General features: G+C 36.3%; 1 protein-coding gene across 2 annotated transcripts in view; it reads left to right on the top strand.

The window, feature by feature from the left end:
- Nucleotides 1-23,972, top strand: part of SCAPER (S-phase cyclin A associated protein in the ER) — a 493,827-nt gene that overhangs the window by 55,124 nt on the left and 414,731 nt on the right. For both annotated transcript variants that reach the window (XM_030874887.2, XM_030874885.2), the window contains exons 3-5: nucleotides 1,435-1,552; nucleotides 4,095-4,165; nucleotides 14,578-14,775. In XM_030874887.2, the coding sequence (XP_030730747.1) occupies nucleotides 1,435-1,552; nucleotides 4,095-4,165; nucleotides 14,578-14,775 (387 nt within the window). The remainder of the gene's footprint in view (nucleotides 1-1,434; nucleotides 1,553-4,094; nucleotides 4,166-14,577; nucleotides 14,776-23,972) is intronic.

Raw genomic sequence — 23,972 nt, 5'->3', positions numbered from 1 at the left:
TTGTTGTTGACTAAGGATTCCAGGGATGCTAAGAGTTTAGACTGGCAAGAACTAGAAGAGAAGATGAACTCACTCATTAGTTGGACTAGAATTTTGGGCTGGGCCAGGAGTGAATTCTTTTCAGAAAGAGGTAGATTTCCCACATGGAGTTAAGGGTTGGGCAAGGAGGCTGCATCCTTGTGCTCATAGGGATGCTTTAGAGCCGTTTTCTTTTCATAGATTCTTGACTTATAAAAATGGGCTATTTTCTGGTATTGAAGAACCTAGAGGCAGGACAGGAATAAAGATGCAGACGTAGAGAGTTGACTTGAGGCCACGGGGAGGGGGAAGGGTAAGCTGGGACAAAGTGAGAGAGAGGCATGGACTTATATATACTACCAAATGTAAAATAGATAGCTAGTGGGAAGCAGCGCATAGCACAGGGAGATCAGCTCAATGCTTTGTGACCACCTAGCGGGGTGGGATAGGGAGGGTGGGAGGGAGACACAAGAGGGAGGAGATATGGGGATATATGTATAGGTATAGCTGATTCACTTTGTTATAAAGCAGAAACTAACACACCATTGTAAAACAATTATACTCTAATAAAGATGTTACAAAAGAATAAAGTAAAAAAAAAAGTAAAAAAATAAAAATAAAAATATAGAGAAGCAAAAGAAGACAGAAAAGGCATCCATGATCTTATTACAACAGAAAATAAAAGTGGGCTATTTTCATATAGCATTCATTAGTGGGAAGGTAATTTCCTTTACATTACTGGATCTGGCTTCCATTGGCCCAGGGTTTTGTTGGGGCTGAACCTGTAGGCTAGTGTTGCTTTCAGCTGTGTGGAACTAGAGAAAGCAAGAATACACACACACACACACACACACCACTTACATGTATACATACACACATTGTGTGCAGTAGGGCAGAGTTTAAAATTTTGCAACTTAAATATGTTAGTTTATAGGAATTATTATTTAGATCCCAATAACTTGGAGATAAATTATGCAGTGGAAATTTACAGCTGAGTGAAAATTTACTTTAGCAGTATCTGTAGGGAAAAAAATAGGAGTCTTGAAAACATTTTTTGTTGCCGAGAGCTTTCAGAGGGAATATGTACCCTCTTTAACCTGTGATACATACGGGGGAGTGGTGCTGAAATGGGTACACAGCAGTGTTTGTGCTCCTTAGGACAGTTTTTCAAACCTTAGGTTGAATTCATTCTTGAAATGATTTATTTATTTTTAAAGTTGTAAAATTCAGTCTTTTTAGAAGTAAAAAAGATCTGGGACTTACTCTTATTTCTGTCTAAGCACGTTTCCGATCCCAAATTAGTTTTAAGTGTTTCCTTTCTGAGAAAATAATAGAAATGATGAATTTGTCTGCCAGATATATTTTTTATGTTGACTAATTTAATAAACTAATACATGTTCTCTTTTCTGTGCATAGGCTTCATTCCAGCGCTCCAATAGTCATGACAAAGTAAGGAGAATAGTTGCAGAGGAGGGTCGTACAGCAAGAAACCTAATAGCTTGGAGTGTTCCACTAGAAAGCAAAGATGATGATGGTATGTATTAAAAAAAAAGTTTCATTTTTGTTGTAAATTAGAAGAATGTATTTAGTCTTGAACAGTAGACAGACTGAAGACTGTTTATAATTAGAAGTCTTGGGCAAATTAGTATGTATTAAATAAGAAATAATTTTTAATTGATTTTTTATCTTACCTAATACACAAATGAAAATGATATTGTTAGTTTCACTGTTTCACATAGGAATGAAATTGGGTGTGTTATTATGACTGGCAGATTAGTTTTTTTTTAAAGTTTAGGAGATTTAGATTTTTTCTGTCCTCAAGTCCATTCTTTACGTCTCCGTCTGTCTTTCTTCCTGTCCTGCCCCTAGGTTCTTCAGAACCATTTTTCTTTCTTTTTTAGATTCTATATATATGTGTTAGCATGTGGTATTTGTTTTTCTCTTTCTGACTCGCTTCACTCTGTATGACAGACTCTAGGTCCATCCACCTCACTCATTTGTCAGTCTTATTAGGTATTTTTAGAGAGCAGTTCTTTTGGATCACAAAAACTATTAAATAGAGGTGGAAATTAAATTTTTCTTTTTAAATCTAGCTCCTTACTAGCTAAAATTGTCATATGGAGCTTACTATTACTTCATTTGTTTTATAGAAAATATATATCAACATTATTTAGTACAAAAGTGGCAAGAAACCTAGAAATATCTCATGGTTGCTCTATGTTATAAATACTGTTTTATGAAATTTTCTCATTTTTCATGGGTTATTCAGAACACAACGTAGTCTGAAGGTGTTACTATTAAAATTGCTTCTACTCAAAAAACATAAAAGGAAAGAAAATATAATAATGAATCCTATATCTGTATATATCCTGATATTGCACATAAGTACATAAAAAATTGGCCAGTACTATTTTTTTTAAAATTTGTTTAATTAATTAATTAATTTGGCCGCGTTGGGTCTTCGCCTCTGCGCGAGGGCCCTCTCCGGTTGCGGTGAGCAGGGGCCACTCTTCATCGTGGTGCGCGGGCCTCTCACCGCCGCGGCCTCTCCCGTTGCGGAGCACAGGCTCCAGACGCGCAGGCTCAGCAATTGTGGCTCACGGGCCCAGTTACTCCGCGGCATGTGGGATCCTCCCAGACCAGGGCTTGAACCCGTGTCCCCTGCATTGGCAGGCAGACTCCCAACCACTGCACTACCCGGGAAGCCCGGCCAGTACTATTTTAAAGCTTCATTTATGCTTATTGCAAACTAATGGAAATAAGAGCACAAAGAATTAGAACGTTCTGAATATCTATAATAATGATGACAAAGGAAAAATGTTAACTTCATAATTTTTAAGGATTATTTTATATTGTTAAAACGTTGCCACTTACAGAAAAATCTTTATTTTGCTTTTTAAAAAATATCAACTCGTTCTTGTTTTATGGCTGTCATCTATACTCAGATGTTTCTGAGGATGATAATTCAATTTTTAAAAGTTTTCTTCTGTTCTTTGTTTTATTCCTGTCTCCTCTGGTACTTGTTCTAAGCTGATTATTCTCCTGGATATTCTAAGAAGCCTCTGATACATTGTTCTCTATGATGAAAGGATGAATAAAAGGCTGTGTGGGGGTGGAGAGTTCTCTGCCTCCACCCCTGGTAGAACAGTGAGGGAGGCCCGGAGGCCCTCTGATGTGCAGATAAATTGATAGTAGGTGTTATGGTTCATTTCATTTGTACTGCTTCAGGGATCTTGGCCCAAAATTATTTTGCAAAAAGGAAAACAAGTCTGTTGTACATTACAGAATTTTACTCCTGTTTTGGAATAGCTCTCAAGAATAGAGTGATTATAAAACAGTAGTTAGTGTTTTTCTTATAAAAAAGAGCAAGTGAGAAAGCTGTATCTGCTGCAGAAATACAAAGAACTGAAAATGTCCCTTTTCAAAATGAAACTATATATTTCATAAATCAGATAAATTAAAACAGAAAATACTGAGTTTTTATATGGTAAAAAAATGTATTCTTGGGCTTCCCTGGTGGCGCAGTGGTTGAGAGTCCGCCTGCCGATGCAGGGGACACGGGTTCGTGCCCTGGTCCGGGAGGATCTCACATGCCGCGGAGCGGCTGGGCCCGTGAGCCACGGCCGCTGAGCCTGCGCATCCGGAGCCTGTGCGCTGCAGCGGGAGAGGCCACAGCAGTGAGAGGCCCGCGTACTGCAAAAACAAACAAACAAAAAAAACATGTATTCTTAATTTTATTGTCAAACTAAAATTTGAATTCAAAGAACTATTTTCAAAGGAGCTATATATAAGCTGAAGAGTGTCACTAACCTGATTTTGTTTTTAAATTATCAGACTATCTGACTTCTTGACGAAGTTGATTTTCTTCCTATTCTGAGAAAGCCATTCAATAAAAGCAGTCTCTGGGACCTTGGAAATTTGTTTTTTATGACATCTGTAGTTCATGTTGGCCATGTATAGATTGTTCTGTGGTCTCTGGAAGGAGATTATGTGTTAGTATGCCTGGATAATTTGCACAGTTCAGTTTTATATTATCTATTTGTTGATCTATATATTTATCTATTTTTGCCTTGAAGGAAAATCTAAATGTCAAACTGGTGGAAAATCAAAGAGGACAATTCAAGGCACTCATAAAACGACAAAACAGGTACAGCATATACAACTGTTTACTTTTTTGTGATTAATTTCAATTATAAAATCTAATTTTTCAGGATTTGAATATTGCATATTTTATCTTCATATAAAAATTTAATGTAACATCCTTTATTTAACAAATGTGTATGTAGTATTATGTGCCTAACTTGTACTAAATACTTTACAGATACTAATTTGTTTCTTATAACAACCCTTTGATGTAGGCATTATTCTTCATTTACAAATGAGAAAACTGAGGTAGAGAGAGGTTATGTAACTTACTAGTAAGTGACACAGCCAAGATTTGAACCCATGCCATCAATTTCTACAGTTTATGCTCTTAACTCCTCTGCTGCACATTCCATATTTGTGATTTTTCTATGATTTACTTTCTAGGTATAATGAAGTCTTTTGGATGTAGGATAATAAAGATGTATTGAATCTAAAATTTTTCAGATTGTTCTACTAAAATTTTAGAGAACACAAGCCTACCTTATTTTTAAAAGTGTTTTGGCATATTTATAGTTAGCTCTGTAATCTGTAGTTATTTTCCCTGAACCTTTCATATATATTATTTTAGTTTGATGTTATTAAATATACCAATATGTATTATGTAAACCCCAAACTACACATAAGGAAAACATGGACTTCTAATCAAGGTGGCATTGTGAGTTCATAAAATATTCCCTAGTCCTCTCATACAAGAGGCATCAATGATAAAATATTTTTTAAAAATTAAAGAGACAAAGGATTTTCAAAAATAAAATAAAAATCTCTCTGGATCAGAAATAAAACAAACACATATATTCACAGATAAGTGGAGTTGGGGACACACTTACTGGACAAGTCCTATATAAGGGAGGCTGAAACACCCTGATTGTGGTGGGAAAACAGATCCAGGCTCATGGCATAAAACTTTAGGCTTGTGCAGTGTTCTGCACTAGGAGACAAAGAACACTACAATCTGCCTGGGGTTGTGGCCTGTGATAATTGATATCTGAAGCAATAAAAGAGAGTGGCCCTCTGGTTCATGACTGGGTCTGCTATATTCTTGAAGGGTGAGAGCTTTAAGTCCCCAATAAAAGGCCTCTGGAAGGGGACCATGGTGGGCCAGATGATGGTAACCATAAAACTAGTACACATGTAGTTAGGGTGAGCAAAGTGAAAAACTAAAATAAAACAAACTTAAATGCAAAATAAGTTTGCAAAACAAAATATCAAGGCACATGAGGAAAATAATATCGTAAGATATAAACAACACATTCCACAAATGAGAGAATTTACTCCTGAGGTAATGAAAAATGGTCATTTTTCTAAAGAGGACTTTCAAAGAAACAAGTTTAAATTCCTCAAAGGAAAGATTAAATATAATGCAAAAAGGAAAATTCTGAAATAAAAGATGGATATGAATTTTGAACATTTATAGATAAAAGTGAACATCTTACAAATGAAAATGTTGTCCGTGAAATTTTAATTTTTTATTCGTACCTGCAATTAGTAAGAATAAATGATATATTGGACAGAGAGATTAGTTAAAGAGAGAATTTGTGAGTTGGAAGACACTAACTACTTAAGAGGATTTAGAATGTAGCTCAGAGAACTAAAGAGATGGAAAATTGGAAAGAGAATTTGATTGAGAAATTCTAACATATGCCTTCTAGGACTTTTGAAATAGAGAATAAATAGTGGGCATGCAATATTTGGAAAAATGATGTTTAAAATTTTCCTTACTTTGAGTTCTCAAGAGATTCAGAGCATAACTGTAGAGCTGAGCAGGATAAATAAAAATAGATTTATACTTAGATACATTCTAGAGAACCTGCAAAATGTTAAGGATAAAATTCTTAAAATACCAGGAAGTAAACAAAAGCACAGAGGAATAACAATAATCTTGTAATGAACAAAAGAACAGTGGACCAATATCTACAAAGTTATAAGGCGAAATAACTTTTAACCCAGAAGTCTGTGCCCATTCAAATGATCATTCAAGTGCAAGAGTGAAATAAAGCCATTTTTAGATGTACAAAGGCTAAGGGTTTGCCACCTACAGATGCTTAATGAAGGGACTATTAAAGACATACTTCAGCAAGAAGAAAAGGTAACCTGTAGGAGGGAGCTTGATAAAAAGATAGCTGTAAAATATTTTAGTAAATCTCATTAACTATTGATGGTTTTCAAAAGCACTCACACAATTAAATTTAGAAAGGTGGAGCTATAATCTTAAACAGTGTTAACACAGAAGACCGTAGGGAGTTTGGAAGGGAGTTAACGTGATAAAATCCTTGTCTTATTTAGGAAGAAGTCCTTGTTTAAGGCTAGCTACTAAAGGACTAAAACAAGCGGGCACAATTTCCAAATAAACAGAGGAAAAGAGAAAGTGAATAAAACAAAGCTTTTCAACTAAATAGAAGGAAAGAGAAAGAAAAAAAGAAGAAAAATCATAGTAAGTGAAAAACATGAAAGATAATGGTAGATACTAAGTATAAATATTTCAGCAAACATAATATCAGTACATGTAAACTGATTAAATTCAGTTCTTAAAAGTCAGATGATTGAATTAAACCTCTCATTTTAGATTGCGCTGTATACTGCTTATAAGAGACATATTTAAAATTTCAAGGAAAGTTTAAAACAAAGAAAGAGAAAAAAATCCAGGCAAAATACTTGATATTCTAGATGTGCTCTAAAGCTAGAATAGCAATATTCATATCAAACCAGATGGACTTCAACATGAAAAGTATTGATTACAGAAAGATAGAAATTATATAATGGTGAAAAGAATAATCATCCAAAAAGTATAAAAGTACAAAACTTTTAGGTACCTAACAGCATGGGCTTGAAATATTTAAAGCCCAAACTAACAGAATTACAAGGAGGAAAGTGTATTCATGATCATAGTGGTAAATATTCATATCTCTTACTCAGAAACTGATCAAGCAGGAATAAATAGCAAGAAGATAGAATTAAGATGCAATTATGACTGATCTCATAAATACATATACATATATGTATGTATATGTATGCATGTATATGTGTGTATTTATTGGCACTCAAATAGTGTACACAAAGCACATGCGAAAATTGATCACATCCTAGGTTATAAAGAAGTCTCAGTAAATACAAGTCAGACAAGAATATAGAAGTCAGACACAGCATGTTCTCTGACTGTAATGCAATTAAATTACAAATAAAATATAAGGATATTTTCATGTAATATAAAAAAAATTATTGATGGGCTAAAGACCAAATGAGAAAACAAAAAAATTAAGATTATCTGGAAGGATATTTTTATGACCTTGAATTAGAAGAGGCTTTCCTAGACAAGACAAAAAGCATAACTGATGGATATGTTATATCAAAATTAAATTTATATACTAAAAAACTCACTTAAACAAAGTTAAAGGTGAGATTGACTGGGAGAAGATAGCATTCATCAAAGACTTCATAAAGAGCTAAAATTCATCAGAAAAAGGACAAATAACCCAATAAAAAATGGGGGAAACCTGAATAGCCTGTAAACCTGTGAAAAGATGCTCAGTTTCAGTAGTAATCAGGGAAATGCCTCTGGATTACTTGTGAAATCCTACAACTTTGCCCTCTAGAAGTAGGTTTACCATCAGCAAAACTTTCTTTGTTCCTCTCTTCCCTGCACATTCCCTTTACCTTCTTGTTTTAGGTAAATTCCAACTCACGTGTGGGGATACTGCTTCCTCCACAGTTGTTTTAAGTAGTAGTTGTTTTCTTCCCCCACAGCACTCCTACCTGTGATCCTAGAGGTGGGTTAGGTTTCCTGCTTGCTCCTCACTGGCATTTCGGGCAGTTCTCCCTCCCATCTCCTAAAACTCCTCAGATTTGAAGGACATGCCATCAGACTATACCACCTGCTCCCTCTTCTTATTGCAGCACTTACAGATTTCCAGGTCACTTCTTATTCCTTGAAGATATAATTTTCAGGCTCACTGCATGCTCTACACCATTACTGCTGTCCTCTCAATTTCTTGCATTTCTTTCCTCCAATAATTTTGTCTTCTACTCATTCTGATGGTCAGACTCTTGCCTTGTTCTCACTAACAACTACTCTCCCTCCAGGATCTCAGTCTCAGCCATCCCATTTTCTACCTGTCATCTCTCCTCCTGCCTTATTCTCTGTGATCATGTGACTCTAACAATTCTTCAACCCCATGCAATCTATAATTTACTGATCCTACCACCCTTTCATTATCCCTCATCCTCCATATGACCACACTTTCCTGGATATCCACCTGAGATTCTATGGTTTGTCTGTGATAATTGCCTTCTTGCCCACTCTCCCAACTGTCTGGCTACCCTGCCCCTTGGTAGTACACGCTTGACAGAGTTGTCCTCATTATAGCCACTTTTCTGCCTATTCTGCTCTGTGCCCCATGCATTTGAAAGTGGCAGGAGAAAAGTATCAGTTATGTTGAAAGGCTCTTCTGACACTTACGACCGCTAACCTCATATGGATAGTACTGTCCCAAAGTCCTATTGCATGTCCCTACTTATTCATTTCAGTACAGATCCCATGGGCATTAAAAGGACAATAAAATAATACCATGAACAACTCTTTGCCACAAATTTGATAACCAGGATGAAATGGACTGATAGCTTGAAAGACATAATCTGTTAAAACTCACTCAAGATGAAATAGACACTCCGAATAGGCCTAAATGTATTAAAGAAATTAAATCAATAATTAATAACCTTTCAAAACAGAAAGTACCAGGCCCAGGTGGATTCACTGTTGAATTCTACCAGGCATTTAAGGAAGAAATTATACCAATTCTTTACAATCCATTTTAGAGGGTAGAAGCAGAGGGAATGCTTCCTAACTCATTTTATGAGGCCAGCATTATTCTAACACCAAAACCAGACAAAGACATTACAAGAAAACTGCAGACCAGTGACTCTCACAAACATAGATACAAAAATCCTCAACAAAATATTAGCAAATCATATCCCACAATAAAAAGAATGATACACCATGAGCAAGTGGGATTTATCCCAGAGGTGCAAGGTTGGTTCGTAATTTAAAATAAATCAATGGAATTCATCACAGCAACAGGATAAAAAAGAAAAAACCTAGTTTTATATCAATGATGCAGAAAAAAACTTTGACAAAATTCTACACCTAGAAAAGATGATAAAAATCTTTTACTAAACAAGGAATAGAGGGGAACTTATTCAACTTAATTAAAAAAAAATACAAAACCCTACAGCTAACATGATACTTAATGGGAGAAACTAGAAGCTTTCCCATTAAGATCAGTTATGAGGTAAGGATGTCCCCTTTCACCATTGCTTTTCAACATCATAATGGAAGTTCTAGCTAATGCAATAAGACAAGAAAAGGAAATAAAAGGTATACAGATTGGGAAGGAAGAAATAAAACTGTCTTTGTTCGTAGATGACATGATCATCTATGTAAGAAATCTGAAAGAATCAACCAAAAAAACTCCTATAACTAATAATTGATTACAGAAGTTTGCAAGATACAAGATTAACATAAAAAAGTCAATTGCTTTCCTGTGTACCAGCAATGAATAAGTGGTATTTGAAATTAAAAACACAATACCATTGCGACTTCCCTGGTGGTCCAGTGGTAAAGAAGCTGCCTTACAATGCAGGGTTTGATCCGTGGTCAGGGAACTAAGATCCCACATGTTGCAGGGCAACTAACTAAGCCTGCGCGCCACAACTAGTGAGCTCATGCACCTCAACGAGAGAGCTCACATGCTGCAAACTACAGGGTCAACATGCCCTGGAGCCCATGCACCACAACTAGAGAGAGAAAATCCGCATGCTGCAACTGGAGAGAAGCCCGCACACCACAATGAAGAGCCTGCGTGCTGCGGTGAAAGATCCCACATGCCTCAACGAAGACCCAACACAGCCAAAAATAAATAAATAAAATAAATAAATAATAAAATAATAAAATAAATCTTAAAAAAAACCAAAACCACAATACCATTTATATCAGCACTCCCCAAAATTAAATAGGTAGGTATAAACCTAACAGAATATGTATAAGATCTATATGAGGAAAACTATAAAACTCTGATGAGTGAACTCAAAGAGCTAAATAAATGGAGAGACATTCCATGTTGACGAATAGGAAGACTCAATATGGTCAAGATGTCATTTCTTCCCAGGTTGAAGAATATATTCAATAAATCCCAGCAAATTATTTTGTAGATATCAATAAACTTATTCTAAAGTTTATATGGAGAGGCAAAAGACCCAGAATAGGCAACAAAATATTGAAGGAGAAGAACAAAGTTGGAGGACTGACACTAACCAACTTCAAGACTTACTATAAAGCTACAGTAATCAAGGCAGTGTGATATTGGCAAAAGAAAATACAAATAGATATATGGAACAGAATAGAAAGCCCAGAAATGTACCTGCATAATTAGTCAACTGATCTTTGACAAAGGAGCAAAGGCAATACAATGGAGCAAAGGTGGTCTTTTCACCAAATGGTGCTGGAACATCCATACGACAAAAAAAAAAAAAAAATGAATCCGGACCCAGACCTCACATTCTTCACAAAAATTAACTCAAAATGGACTATTGACCATAAATGCAGAAGTATAAAACTCCTAGACAATAACATAGGAGAAAACCTAAATGACCTTGAATATGGTGATGACTTTTTAGGTACAGTATCAAAGGCATGATCTCTGAAAGAAATCAATGATAAGCTGGATTTCATTAAAATTAGAAACTTCTGTTCTGCAAAAGACAATGTCAAGAGAATGAGAAGACAAGTCACAGACTTGGGAGAAAATATTTGGAAAAAGATATCTGGTAAAAGACTGTTATCCAAAATATACAAAGGACTCTTTTTTTAAACATGTTTCAATGTTTCAATCATTGAAACAACCTGATTGAAAAATGAGCCAAAGACCTTAACAGACACCTCACCAAAGAGGATGTACAGATGGCAGATAAGCATATGAAAAGGTGTGCCACATCATATGTCATCAGGGAAATGCAAATTAAAACAATGAGCTACTACCACACACCTATTAGAATGACCAAAATTGGGAACACTGATAACTCCAAATGCTGGTGAGGATGAAGAGCCACAGAAACTCTCATTCAATGTTGGTGGGAATTCAGAGTGGAAATTCAGCCACTTTGGAAGACAGTTTGGCAGTTTCTTAACACAAGTAAACATACTCTTACCTTGTGATCAGCAGTCATGCCCTTGGTATATATGTAGATGAGTTGAAAACTTATGTCTAAACAAAAACATGCACATGGATGTTTATAGCAGCCTTTTTCATAATTGCCAAACCTGGAAGCCACCAAGATATCCAGTAGGTGAATGGATAAATAAACTGTGGTACATTCAGCTCTAAAAAGAAATGAGCTATCAGGCCATGAAAAGACATGGAGGAAAGTAATTGCATATTATTAAGTAAAAGAAGCCAATCTGAAAAGGCTGCATACTGTATGATTCCAACCTTAGAACATTCTAGAAAAGACTAAATATGGAGACAGTAAAAAGACAAGCTGTTGTCAGAGGTTTAGGTCCATAGGTTTCTTCATATTCTCAGGGGAGTTGATGAGAGTTCTAAGAGAGGTGAGTCAGAAATCTCAATTTCCTCCTTCCCCTTTCCCTCTCCTTTCTTTCTTTTTTCCTCTTTTTCTCTCAGAAGTGATTGATTAAAATAGTATAACATTTGTTATATTGAATTTTATTTAAAACATGAGATTCAGTTGTGTCTAGCTTTTTCCAGAAGTTTAGGTTGCTTTGTCTTCTGTTGAATGTCTTGGAAACAGGCACAGTAAGTCATAACAATGGGATAGTTACCTGATTTTGAATCTTGGCTTTGTCTCTTACTTAGTGTGAGACCTTGGGTTTATCATTTAATTTAGCTAAACCTCAGTTTTCTCCTCTATAAAATGGAACTAATAATAGTAACTGTGATATAAAATTGCTTCAAAGATTAAATGAAGTATAACTGTATGGAAAGCACTTAGCACAGTGTCTGGCACATAGCAAGTATGACATGAATATTAGATGCCACTGCAGTTATCATTATCACTGCTGTTATTTTTATCAGTGGTACGTAAGAGCGCTGTATTTTGAAACTTTATACAAACTTATCAGCCTCTACAATTTGATATGCTTCTTCTACCTTTCTTCACAAATTTGGCAATTTTGCCATTAGTTTATTCACATTTTTCTGTGAGCATATTTCTTCACCTCTTTGTCTTTCCCACTATAATTATACCTAACATTATATGGGTACTACTGTGTGCTAGGTGCTATGTGAAATGCTTTATGAACATTGGAGCAGAAGTTGGAAGACTCAGTTCTGGTCCCAGTTCTGTCACTCAGCCTTTTGACTTGGTCAAGAAATTGAATCTTACTGATTTTGTCATCTACAAAATAGGAATAATAATATTTCAATATTTGTCCTGTCTTTATAGTTTGCTGTGATGATTAAATGATATGTTTTCAAAAGCCCTTCATAAAATGTAAATAAATGTGCAAATATAAAGTACTATTTTTGTCAAGCTTAAATGTCAAATTTGTATAGTACATTGCCCTTCAGATGGAATTACCTAGCTGTAGTTTCTGCCTTTCTGGAGTCTTTCTTAGTAAAAGCCTCACATAGAGCAATCACGGAGAATAGAAACATCTTAACCTAAAAGCAGTTTTGCCTATTCTACATTTTAAGAAAGGTTGGTTAAAGTATTTGAGTCATATACATATGGATGCATGATAGGGTAAATACATAAATGGGTGAAGATGAGTTAAATTATTTTTGAGAATTTTATAAGATTAGGATCTGAATTCACAGGAAGCTACTAGTGTTTTGCTGATCGCTCTAAGAAGTTTGTGAAGGAAGTATAATTCAGGAAAATTCAAGTTAATTTTAACTTTGGGTGGTATATAGGAAGAGAAATGAGGTGGTCTGGAATATTCGGTAAAGGGTTGTTAGCACAGGGCCTTGGGGTGCAGTGTAATGGGAAGTCAGCGGTGTAATTGCAGAGCTCTAACTGGAAGATAGTCTCCTGTGGCTATGTGATCTTGGACAAATCAGCCTCTAAATCTCAATTTTCTAAGCTGTAAAGTAGAGCTAATAATACATACTTTAAAATTTGTGTGAGTGGGTATTTGCCATCATGATTTATCATTTACTATTAGGGTTGGAAAGTGCTTGGAGAGCCATTGAAGCAAAGGTTTTGTGGGTTGTTGATGATTACTTTAAATTTTATTGCTTGAGTGTTGAGAATTTGGGCCTGGACTAAGGCTGTCAGATAAAATATTTACTAATTTTTATTTGCTGAGTCTGACAACCTTAGTCTGGATGGGGGACTGTGGTGGATGAGCAGCTCCATCTCAGCCTCTTAAGTGTGCATGTCTTTGTGAGTATATATGTTTTGTTTGCTTGACTTTTGATAGTGAAGATTCTATATAAACCGAAGATTGGCTATAAAAGATTTTTGAAGTATAGGAATCACTGTTACATTGAAGGCCAAAGCCTAAAATAAAACAGGAGAGTATTAGCTTCTATTTTGGATATTCTTCACTCTGGGGCTCTTCTATGAAAAGGAAAAACAAACAAGCTAACAGGAATGACATACACACATACAAAACAACCCAAAGAAACTTGAGATTGTTTGTTGTTGTAACTGTAGTACAAGGTTAGTATTTATTTATTTATCAGTTTAAGTAGCCACAGAGAGATAAGCAACTCCTTTGTACTTCTAGTGAGAAGTTCAGGTCTTTATGTAAACTGCACGCTCCTGTTTGTGGGGGAATGATTCTTTGGTACAGTCTATAAAAGTATAGAATATAATCTTGTATTTTCAAAGTCCGCCTGTGCAGCTGAGGAAACATTGGGTCATAGAATACTATAGTTACTTTATTTGGTGAGTCTGCTCTGTAGCTGATGCTTGGTTTTATTAATCAGTGTTCTTTTCTAGTAAATTGTTTTGTATTTATATATTTTTACTTTTAGTGGAAAAACGTTTAAGATAAAATTCAGTAACTGAATATAAGTATAGATATGTCATTTCTAAATGAAAAGAATATATACAAGCAATTTCAAAATGTTGAAATTAGTATCTGTTATTTGTTACTGTATGTAAATGTGCCATACACATATTTTAGTAAATCAGGAGCCACTTTAGTGCTCCTTTTTGACTGAGTCTGTTCACCATTAAAATCATCCTAATCTTCAATGAAACATGTAATTGACCTTACAAACCTGCCGCTTTTATTTAAGTTGAGAAGTTTTGTTTTGATGAATTCAGTGTGATATAAGCTAAAAAGAAGAATGTCATGTTTTTAAGTATTTATGTTGAAAAATTTGATTTATACAAAAATCCAGTTCCTGGAGGCTTTTAAAAAATACTTTTTCATGTTTTGTTTTATTTCATCAGAACACTACAGTAGACTGTAAAATAACGTCATCTACAACTGGAGATAAACACTTTGATAAAAGTCCCACTAAAACAAGGCACCCTCGGAAAATTGATCTAAGAGCTCGATACTGGGCATTCCTTTTTGACAATCTTCGCCGGGCTGTAGATGAAATCTATGTAACTTGTGAATCAGATCAGAGTGTGGTGGAATGTAAGGTAAGCTTTGCTTTGAGGCTTTGTAATCCATTTGAAGTCAGATTCTCCAATTTTTGCTCCGTCTGACTTGATAATTTGCCTCAGTACACAGTACTTTAATAATAACTGTAGTCTCCATGCTATACGCTAGATCTGCTTAACTTATTCATCTTATAACTGAAAGTCTGTACCCTTTGACCAACATCTCCCTATTTCCCCTATCACTTGCAACCACTGTTCTACTCTCTGCTTCTGTGAGTGTGTCAGGTTTTTCTTTGTTTTGATTTTTCAAGAGTACCCTTGTTGTTGTTGTTTGCATTACCTACTTATGTACTTTTATATTCTGTGCAAGATTTGGTAGAAAGTTGTCTTGATACATAGTCCTAGGCAAGAAATTAAGGGATAGGTACACATATACACAATTTATTAAAAAATCTCTTATCTGTGTTCTCCATTGGTACTGTAGGTGGCATTAGTGAGATTTTCACATTCTTTGGTTTCCTGTTTAATGTCTTTAATTGGACATTGCTTCTTTTCTGTTGAGATACTTATCACTCTTCTAATTCACTGTGATCAGGGAAAAGTGAGATTGATGGCTAACCATAAACAATCCTGGGCGGGATTAGGATGTCATTGTAAGGTGTGTTTTCTAATTTTAGATAACCTTGTATTTGTAATAGTATATTAAACAGACACATAGCATAATATGGCTCTAAAAATTCACTAGAAAGTCTGGCCATTTAGTAGATACAAACTATATACTGTATTAGTTTATACTAAATAAAATTATTTTGAGAAAAACCAGAATGATACATCATCATAGAAATATTACAGAGGTAGCTTCTGTTTCTACAGTGAACATGGTTGAAAATCCTGGAATTCATTGTTTAACCTTTGAAATGTCCGAAGGGTCAAAGCAAAGTTACATGTTGACACAACAGCTATGTTTCCTCTAAAACTGGAAACAGCCAAAATGTTTTAAACTAGCCTAAAAATATGACTCTTCAGAAGCAGTTTTCAGAATGAACAGTGGTTGAAATCACCCAAATTTATGCTTTGGTTGTCACAATTAATATTGTTACTATCAGCATGTAAAACTTTTTATGTTTTAAGAAAAATATTTTTAAGGAAAATCATATCATTGGGGTGGAATGAATCAGCATGTTGTGGTAGAAAACACTATTGGATTTAATTTTGGGTTATAGTTTCTTATATAAAATGAGCATGTGGGCCTAGATAATCTTTAGGTCATCCCTAGAGATCAATAAGATCAGCAGATTCTTTTATTTTGTGATTAAAAATAACAAAAGGTTGACTGAAGAAATCAAATTTGTCAAATGTGTACTTCTTTATAGAAGTGAGTTGGACCAATTGCGGCCATGTCTCTGTGATGAGCAGAAACTCTTGCACCTATCTCTGATACTGTATTCAGGGAAGCTAGACTTGCCATAAGACAGTGTAGCTTTTTTTTAAAAAAAAAATTATTATATATATGCAATGGAATATTACTCAGCCATCAAAAAGAATGAAATAATGACATTTGCAGCAACACTGGTGGACCTAGAGATTATCATCTCTAGTGAAAGAGAAAGACACATACCATATGATATCACTTATATGTGGAATCTAAAATATGATACAAATCAACATATCTATGAAACAAAGACAGTGTAGCTTTTATTTTCAGTCCTGTCAAAGCTTTGTGAAAGTTTAACAGTAATAGAAATTGGTTGTGCAAGTTGTAGATTACAAGAATGGAGAAGATTTAAAAAAATTTTTTTTAATTTTTAACTTTTTATTATGAGAATTTTCAAATACAAAGTAGGATAATGCAATATAGGGACTTCCCTGGTGGCACAGTGGTTAAGAATCCGCCTGCCAATCCAGGGGACATGGGTTCGATCCCTGGTCCGGGAAGATCCCACATGCCGCAGAGCAACTAAGCCTGTGCACCACAACTACTGAGCCTGTGCTCTAGAGCCTGTGAGCCACAACTACTGAGCCCATGTACCACAGCTACTGAAGCCCGTGTGCTTAGAGCCTGTGCTCCGCAACAAGAGAAGCCACCACAATGAGAAGCCCACGGACCAAAACGAAGGGTAACCCCTGCTCACCGCAACTAGAGAAAGCCCACGTGTAGCAATGAAGATCCAGCACAGCCAAAAATAAATTAATAAATAAATATATTTTTTTTAATTAAAAAAGAAAGAAAGAATGGAGAAGATTTTGACAGAGGAGTAGAAATGTGTTCTCTATTCTTTGTACTGTGTCAAGATGCTCAAAGGTTTATGCTGAGAAATAAAATCTGGGAGCTTAAAAGTTAATTTCATACCCAACTCTGCTCCTCTCCCCATCTAGGACTTACAGGTGGTGATGTAAAAATATACAGTTTAATATTTGCTTTATCCATGTGCTGGGTATATAATAACTGGAGTTCTATTTATGTTTTGTTCTATTCTCATTTTAAAAGCACTTCTATCCATTATCTCATTTGATTAGAACCACTGTAAGATGTATAACCCTCATTTTATAGATCCTCATTGTACAGGTGCATTCAGCCTTTATTTTGTAGATTTACTGACAATATTTATCCTTCTTCGTGATTTTTGTGCAACGCCTTTGTTAAGTAACCACAGTTCAATTCTTTGTCTCATACGTAAAATGCAGTTAATAACTCCTGTATTATGTAATTCACATGATAAGTACAGCATGAAAAAGTATCTTAACTGTATCAACCAGGATTGCTGACCAGAGCCAATCTCTTTAATCAAGAGGCTAAAATTCTCATTTTTTTCGTTTAAAGGCATGCCTGTTATGCCATCAGCTACTTCACTGCATGACTTGCTAAGAGCTGACTTTTTCAGCAAAGCTGTAATCTGACCATCACCACTGCATTTCCCCTTCTTCCATATAAAGTGGGCTAGGGGGAGATTGCCTTTTGGGGAGTGCACAGTTAATGAAGTTTGATGTGGTGCGTGAATTGCTTGTGAAGTTTGTGTGTATGGCTGCAGGAAACTGGCATCTTGTTCTCTGGTTGGATCTTTGCCGTGCTGATTTTGGTGCCTGTGGAATATGTTGAGAGATTTTGGGGAAAAGCATACTGGGAACATATTGTACTTTCCATTCCCTTTTTTCCATTTCAACCTGGGGGAACTGGATGTGTGGCTCTGGAATATTGGGGGCATCCTTGAATATAGAGAGTGGTACCTACATCTCCCTTAGAAGTTTCATAGCATAATAAGCTTGCTGGAGTAGCTCATGCCAGCTGGGCTTGAAGGGACTTTACGGTAGTATGCTTTCTTTGGAAGGAGATAGGATGGGACTTGTCATTGACCAAGTAAAGAGGAACCCCAGTGCATCTCACGATTTATGTGAGGGTAGAATTGTGTACATTAGTGAAGATGTTGGAGTAATAGGGGCTTCCTATGGGGACACTTGGTTAGGTAAAATATACCAACCTCTGTTGGAGTTGAGGCAGATACTGCTTGGGCAGAGGGAGCCAGGGTGAACCTGACCACTGCCTAGAGAACCATGAATGTTCCCTGTGCAGAAATTACCATGTACTGCAGAGATCAGTAGAGACCACTGACTTCAAATTGATTCAGAGAAAGATTAGGGGTGCATCTCTGCCTGGCAGCACTTGATTCTTTTGGTGGTCAGTATCACCTTAGTCCCTGGAGAAGGACTGGCTGATGACTGTAGTAGATCCATCACTAATAACTGGTGAGCTCTATAATAAGTAGGATATTGCTGTGTTCCCACAGCTGCCACTTATGGCAAGGACATAAGTTTGTGAATGTAGGAGAGTTTGAAGGGGTACAGAGGAGGGCGAGAGGAGAGACACAGTGAGGACGAGAGGAGAGACACCGTGAGGACAAGCTGTGTTCTTCCCCACCACAAGCATCTGCTAAAGCATGTAATTCTCACTTGTGTTAGGCAGGTTGTCTGTAGATGGGATTTAAAAACCAAGCTTTGATAATTGAATGTGACTGAAAAACTGTGGAATTTCACTGAGCATACTCAGCAGGTTTAGGATTCAACTGAGTAGTTAGTTATATGGGGGAAAAATAAAAGTATTCTATGTTTATATCTCAATAGTTGAGACTTATCAATTCAACAAGTAAGGATCAAAATGAGATGTGAGAAAGTGCTTAGAAAGGTATGACACACAATAAAAAGAAAATAAATTTTATAATTAGATGAAAGGAGAAGTCACAGATGGAGAAAGAGGAATATAGGTCCAGGACAGAGAAAGAATCATCATAGAAGTAGGAAGGAGATAGGAGAGTAGGAATGTCCCAAAAGCCATGGAAGAAGTAGGAGAGGTGCATAGGTTAAGAATGACTGCAGTTGAGAGAAAGCTTGTTCAACTTGGCATTCAAGAGGGATAAGAACAGATGGGATCAAAGTGGAAATTTGTGATAAGAATTTGAAATTCCATTTGATGGGTTCTTTGCTCTCTTTATTTTGAAAAGTAGGAGATGTGGGGTTGGAAGTTTGAAGAGAGTGGAAAGGTCTGAAATAACTGTGATGGAGATGAAAGGGCTGACATATAGAAACCGATTGCCCATCAGCCTTGAAGGTCACAGTTGAGATTGGAAATTCTTCTCTTTCCTGTATCTTCAGTTTTCCTTATTAGATTCTTTTCCCATCAGCCTACAACATGCTTATTTCTCTTCTATTCTGAACTACAAAAATAAGAACAACAAGAAGAAACCCCCAAACCCTTTCTCTACTTTACTTATCCTTTCATCTACTCTCCCAGTCCCCATTTTTCTCCTCCCCTTCTTAGCCAAGTTTCTTAGAAGAACTTTCTACATTTGCTGCCTTCATTTCCTTTTCTCCTGGGTACTCATTAGTCTTCTCCAACCTGGTGTCACATCCTATCAGAGCTCCTGTTAAGTTCTTATTAAAGTCACTCAGTATTACTAAGTCCAGTGGCTGTATTTCAGTCCCTTCCATGATCTCTGAGTAGCATTTCATGCTGTTGACCACTCCCCTCTTCTTACAGCACTCCCTTCTTTGGCTTTTATGGAACAACCTCTGCTAGTTTTCTTCCTCCTTTGTTGGCTGCTGCTTCTGCCTCCTCTTAGCTTTTTCTTTTCCACCTGACCTTTAGCTTTTGAGAAGTTATTAAGGCTCCTTTTAGACCATCTTTCTCCCTCTTCAGTTTTCTCTATGCCATGGCTTAGTTTACTATTCATTTTCTGATGATTCTTAAATTTATATGTCTAGCCTATATCTTTCGTCTGATTTTCAGACTTGTATATCCAACTTGCCTAGTTGGCATCTCCACTTGTATATTTCACAAGCATGTCAAACTGACGTATATAAACCAAGTTCATGGTAGCTTCCTTTGCCCCAAACCTGGAGATGTATTTCTCTTCCCCGCTCCTCCCTTCACCTCACACCAGCCACTGTCCAATGAATCAGCGTCTTTCAGATTACTTACTAAATCTTTCTGATCTGTCCACTTCTCTCATTCTCCACTGCTACCATTCTAGTCCAAGCCACCAGTAAAAAATGCCTGGATTACAACTGAAACCTTGTAACAGGATTCCCTGCATCCTTCCAATCCATTCTCCACGTTATAGGCAAAATGATACTTAAAAACCACAAAAATAAACTCTACTTTTATTTTTATTTTTTTTTGTGGTACGCGGGCCTCTCACTGTTGTGGCCTCTCCGGTTGCGGAGCACAGGCTCCGGACGTGCAGGCTCAGTGGCCATGGCTCACGGGCCCAGCCACTCCGCGGCATGTGGGATCTTCCCGGCCCGGGGCACGAACCCGTGTCCCCTGCATCGGCAGGTGGACTCTCAACCACTGCGCCACCAGGGAAGCCCCAGCTCTATTTTTTTTGATGATAGCGCCTCAAAAGTTTCCCTTTGCTCTGAGCATTAAAATCTTCAGCATGACCTTAAAATCTTGAGTGACTTGATCAGTGCTAACCTCATTTCACACCACTTTTCTCTCTTCCCTTCTGCCTCATTTAAACCAGCCTTCTTTCAGTTAGTCAAACATGCCATGTGCTCACTAGTCTTCAGACATTTACACATTCTGATTTTTCTGCCAGAACACTAATCCCTCATTCTCCTTGCCCAGCACCTCCTCACCTCCCCCATCCCTTTTACCTAATTTCCTTAATTTAGATTTCAGTTTAAGTGTCACTTCCTCAGGGGGAGCCTATCCAGATATTTCAGACTAAACCAGGTTCCCCTATAATATACAGTCGTCTCTCAGTATCTTCAGGGGATTGGTTCCAGGACACCTCCTCCAACCCCTGCCCTGTGGATACCAATATCCATGGATGCTCAAGCCCCTTATATAAAATGACATAGTACATTCAGCCCTGGGTATCCATAGGTTCTGCTTGGGCACGTATGGACCGACTGTACTCTTAATACTTTCCCTAGAAGCACTTATCACAATTGAAATTACATAATTGTTTATTTTGTTGTTTTTATATCTGTCTCCCTTATTAAACAGTAAGCTCCATGAGGACAGAAACCATACTGTTTTGTTTACCCCTCCATCATCAGTTCTTGGAACTGGCGTTGAAACATAGTAAATGCTCTGTAAATAGATATCAAAAGGCTGTGTGAAGCAATGAGACTACGTAGAGTTTGGGGGTGAAGACACTGGTTTACACAGTGATGTGATTCCTCTCTCTCCTGAGTTACACTTAGCATTCAGTTGCTTGCTAAAAATGCACAAAGATGGTGGGTAGATGAATTAATCATGGGTAGGTATTTTTTAGGCAGATGCAGTGTAATTTCATTGGAGTAAAGGATTGAAGAGGGTGAGAGAGTAGTTGGAGTAGTGGACCATGGAACCTAAGCTGGATGGGGAAGGAAATGACTACTGCAGAAGCCTGATAGATGTGGAGAAAGTAAAGAAGCTAAGTGTTTGCAAATATCCTTTGGACATGGTAGGAATAGGTAAGGTGGATTCTCTCTAGATAGAAATTGATAAGTTTATATTTTTAAAGTTACTATTTACATACTCCAAATTATTATTTTTTTAATCTTCTTGATCTGTCAGACACAGATATTTTAGTCTCCCACTACTATTGCAGTTTCTTCAATATTTCCTTGAATTTCTGAGATTTTTTTTTTTAAGTTGCAAAATTTATAGAATTTATAGATTTATAGAATCATCCCATCTAGGCACACAAGTGCAAAAGTCTAGAAGTGCAAAAGAAGTTTTTGCAGCAAAACAATAGGCTGGAGAGCCTTGGATTGTAGGAGAGAGAAGGGTGGAGAGTGAAGTGGTTAGAGGAGTGTCCTCAGAGGCTTTGACCTGGAGACAGGGAGCCATGTTAGATCAGTTGGGGGGAGCATCGAGGATGGGCGGGCTCTGGGAGAAGACCTCCTCTCAGGCTGTGCATTGCTAATTTGGGGCATTGCCACAACGAAGTATACTCTGCAGTGAGCACCAGAGGGAGGCCTTGAATTTGAGTCCCTAGGAAAACATCTTCATTTAATTCCATTGTTTCTATTGGAAAATCAGATTTAACTTAAGGCAAAACTTTTAGGTAATAACCTGCTGTAGGAATAAGTATTACATGCATGTTTACTTTATCATAATCTACTTTCAATTAATATCACAGTGTTTCATGAAGAGTGTAAGGACATTACAACAGCACAATTCCATTGACCTACTCCACCTTTTATGTTCTCATTGCTTATATTTTACTACTCTATACACTGGAAGCGTCTCAATTGCTTAATTTTTGCTTTAAAAATCGATGGTCTTTTACAGAAATTTGAAAAGAAAATATATAAAATAAAGGTACTAAGATTTTTTAAACCATTTTGCTGCCTTATTATTAGTTGTATAAAGGATCATATGAGTTGTATTTTCATTGTGAATTTAACATTTGTGAATTCTGTTTTGTGTGATGTTAATATTATAATCTCTCTATTTTTGGTTTGTTTGATTTGCCTATTGCTCTTTAGCTCGGGTATTGCAGTTTGTTACAAAGAACATGAGATTCTGCACAGGGAGAGTAGGCTAAGAGTTCACCTGTGCATTTATGGACTAGGCTTTGGTTACCTTACCATTGTTTTACATTAATAACTATCTTTCAAAAATTTACTTTTTATTTATTCAGTATATGTATAAATTGTGAAATGATCACCACAATAACTCTAGCTGACATTCATCACCACACATAGTTACAATTTTTTTTCTTTCTGGTGATAAGTTTTAAGATCTACTCTCTTAGCAACTTTCAAATATACATTATTATTAACTATAGTCACCATGCTGTACATTACATTTCCTGAACTTCATTATTTTGTAACTGAAAGTTTGTACCTTTTGACCAACTTACCCATTTCACCCACCTCCCACCCCATTAATAGCTATCTTTTCCTCTGTCTGTATCTGGTCTTATTCTAGTTATGTATTCTTTGCTGTTTTTCATTCATTGTACGCTTACAGTAAAAATTTGCTATCTTTATTGATTAAAGAATAATTACTCCTATGTGTATAACATTTCCTGAGACATTATTTTATGATTCAGTGTTTAAGTTGTAGAGGTAGATGAATTGTTATTTTTTAGTGTATTTAACATGACACTTCATTGATGATATCTTCGTTGATAAGTCTTTGTTCCTTGTATTTGGTTCTCATTTATTATAATCAATAGAGAATAGATTATTTTTCTTTGGGGTATTTGGAATAACTTAATAACTTGATCCCACAATCACCATGTTGTAACTATTACTGGGGTTAGTCAAACCTGACTTATCTGGGCTAAGTTCCTAGTAATGGTAACCTAGTTCTTAGGAGTAGCCATCAAACGATATTATACTTTCATTTTAAAAGATTTCTTCCTGATTTCTTTATTTCTGTTAATGACCACCACTCTCCCAGCCACCCATGCTTTCTTCTTTGTCAGCTTCAAAGTTCCTATTCATTTGTTTTTTGCATTTTTTTCCCATTCACACATCCCCTCCCTGTTTCCTAGTGCCAATACATTGCCTTTTAAAGACCCTTATTACTCTCTGGTGAACATTTTTCTTGTCCTTTTGGGTATGTCCCCGTCTCATTTTTTTTGTTGTTGTTGTTGTTTCTGCTTTTGTAGTGCTTTTTACCAATGACGTTAATCTTTCATTTTTTCTTATTTTTATTTTAACATCTTTATTGGAGTATGATTACTTTACAATGGTGTGTTAGCTTCTGCTTTATAACAAAGTGAATCAGCTATACA

The sequence above is a fragment of the Globicephala melas genome, chromosome 2, assembly GCF_963455315.2.
Source record: "Globicephala melas chromosome 2, mGloMel1.2, whole genome shotgun sequence".
Taxonomy (NCBI): Eukaryota; Metazoa; Chordata; class Mammalia; order Artiodactyla; family Delphinidae; genus Globicephala; species Globicephala melas.
This window is presented reverse-complemented; position numbering and strand designations above follow the sequence as displayed.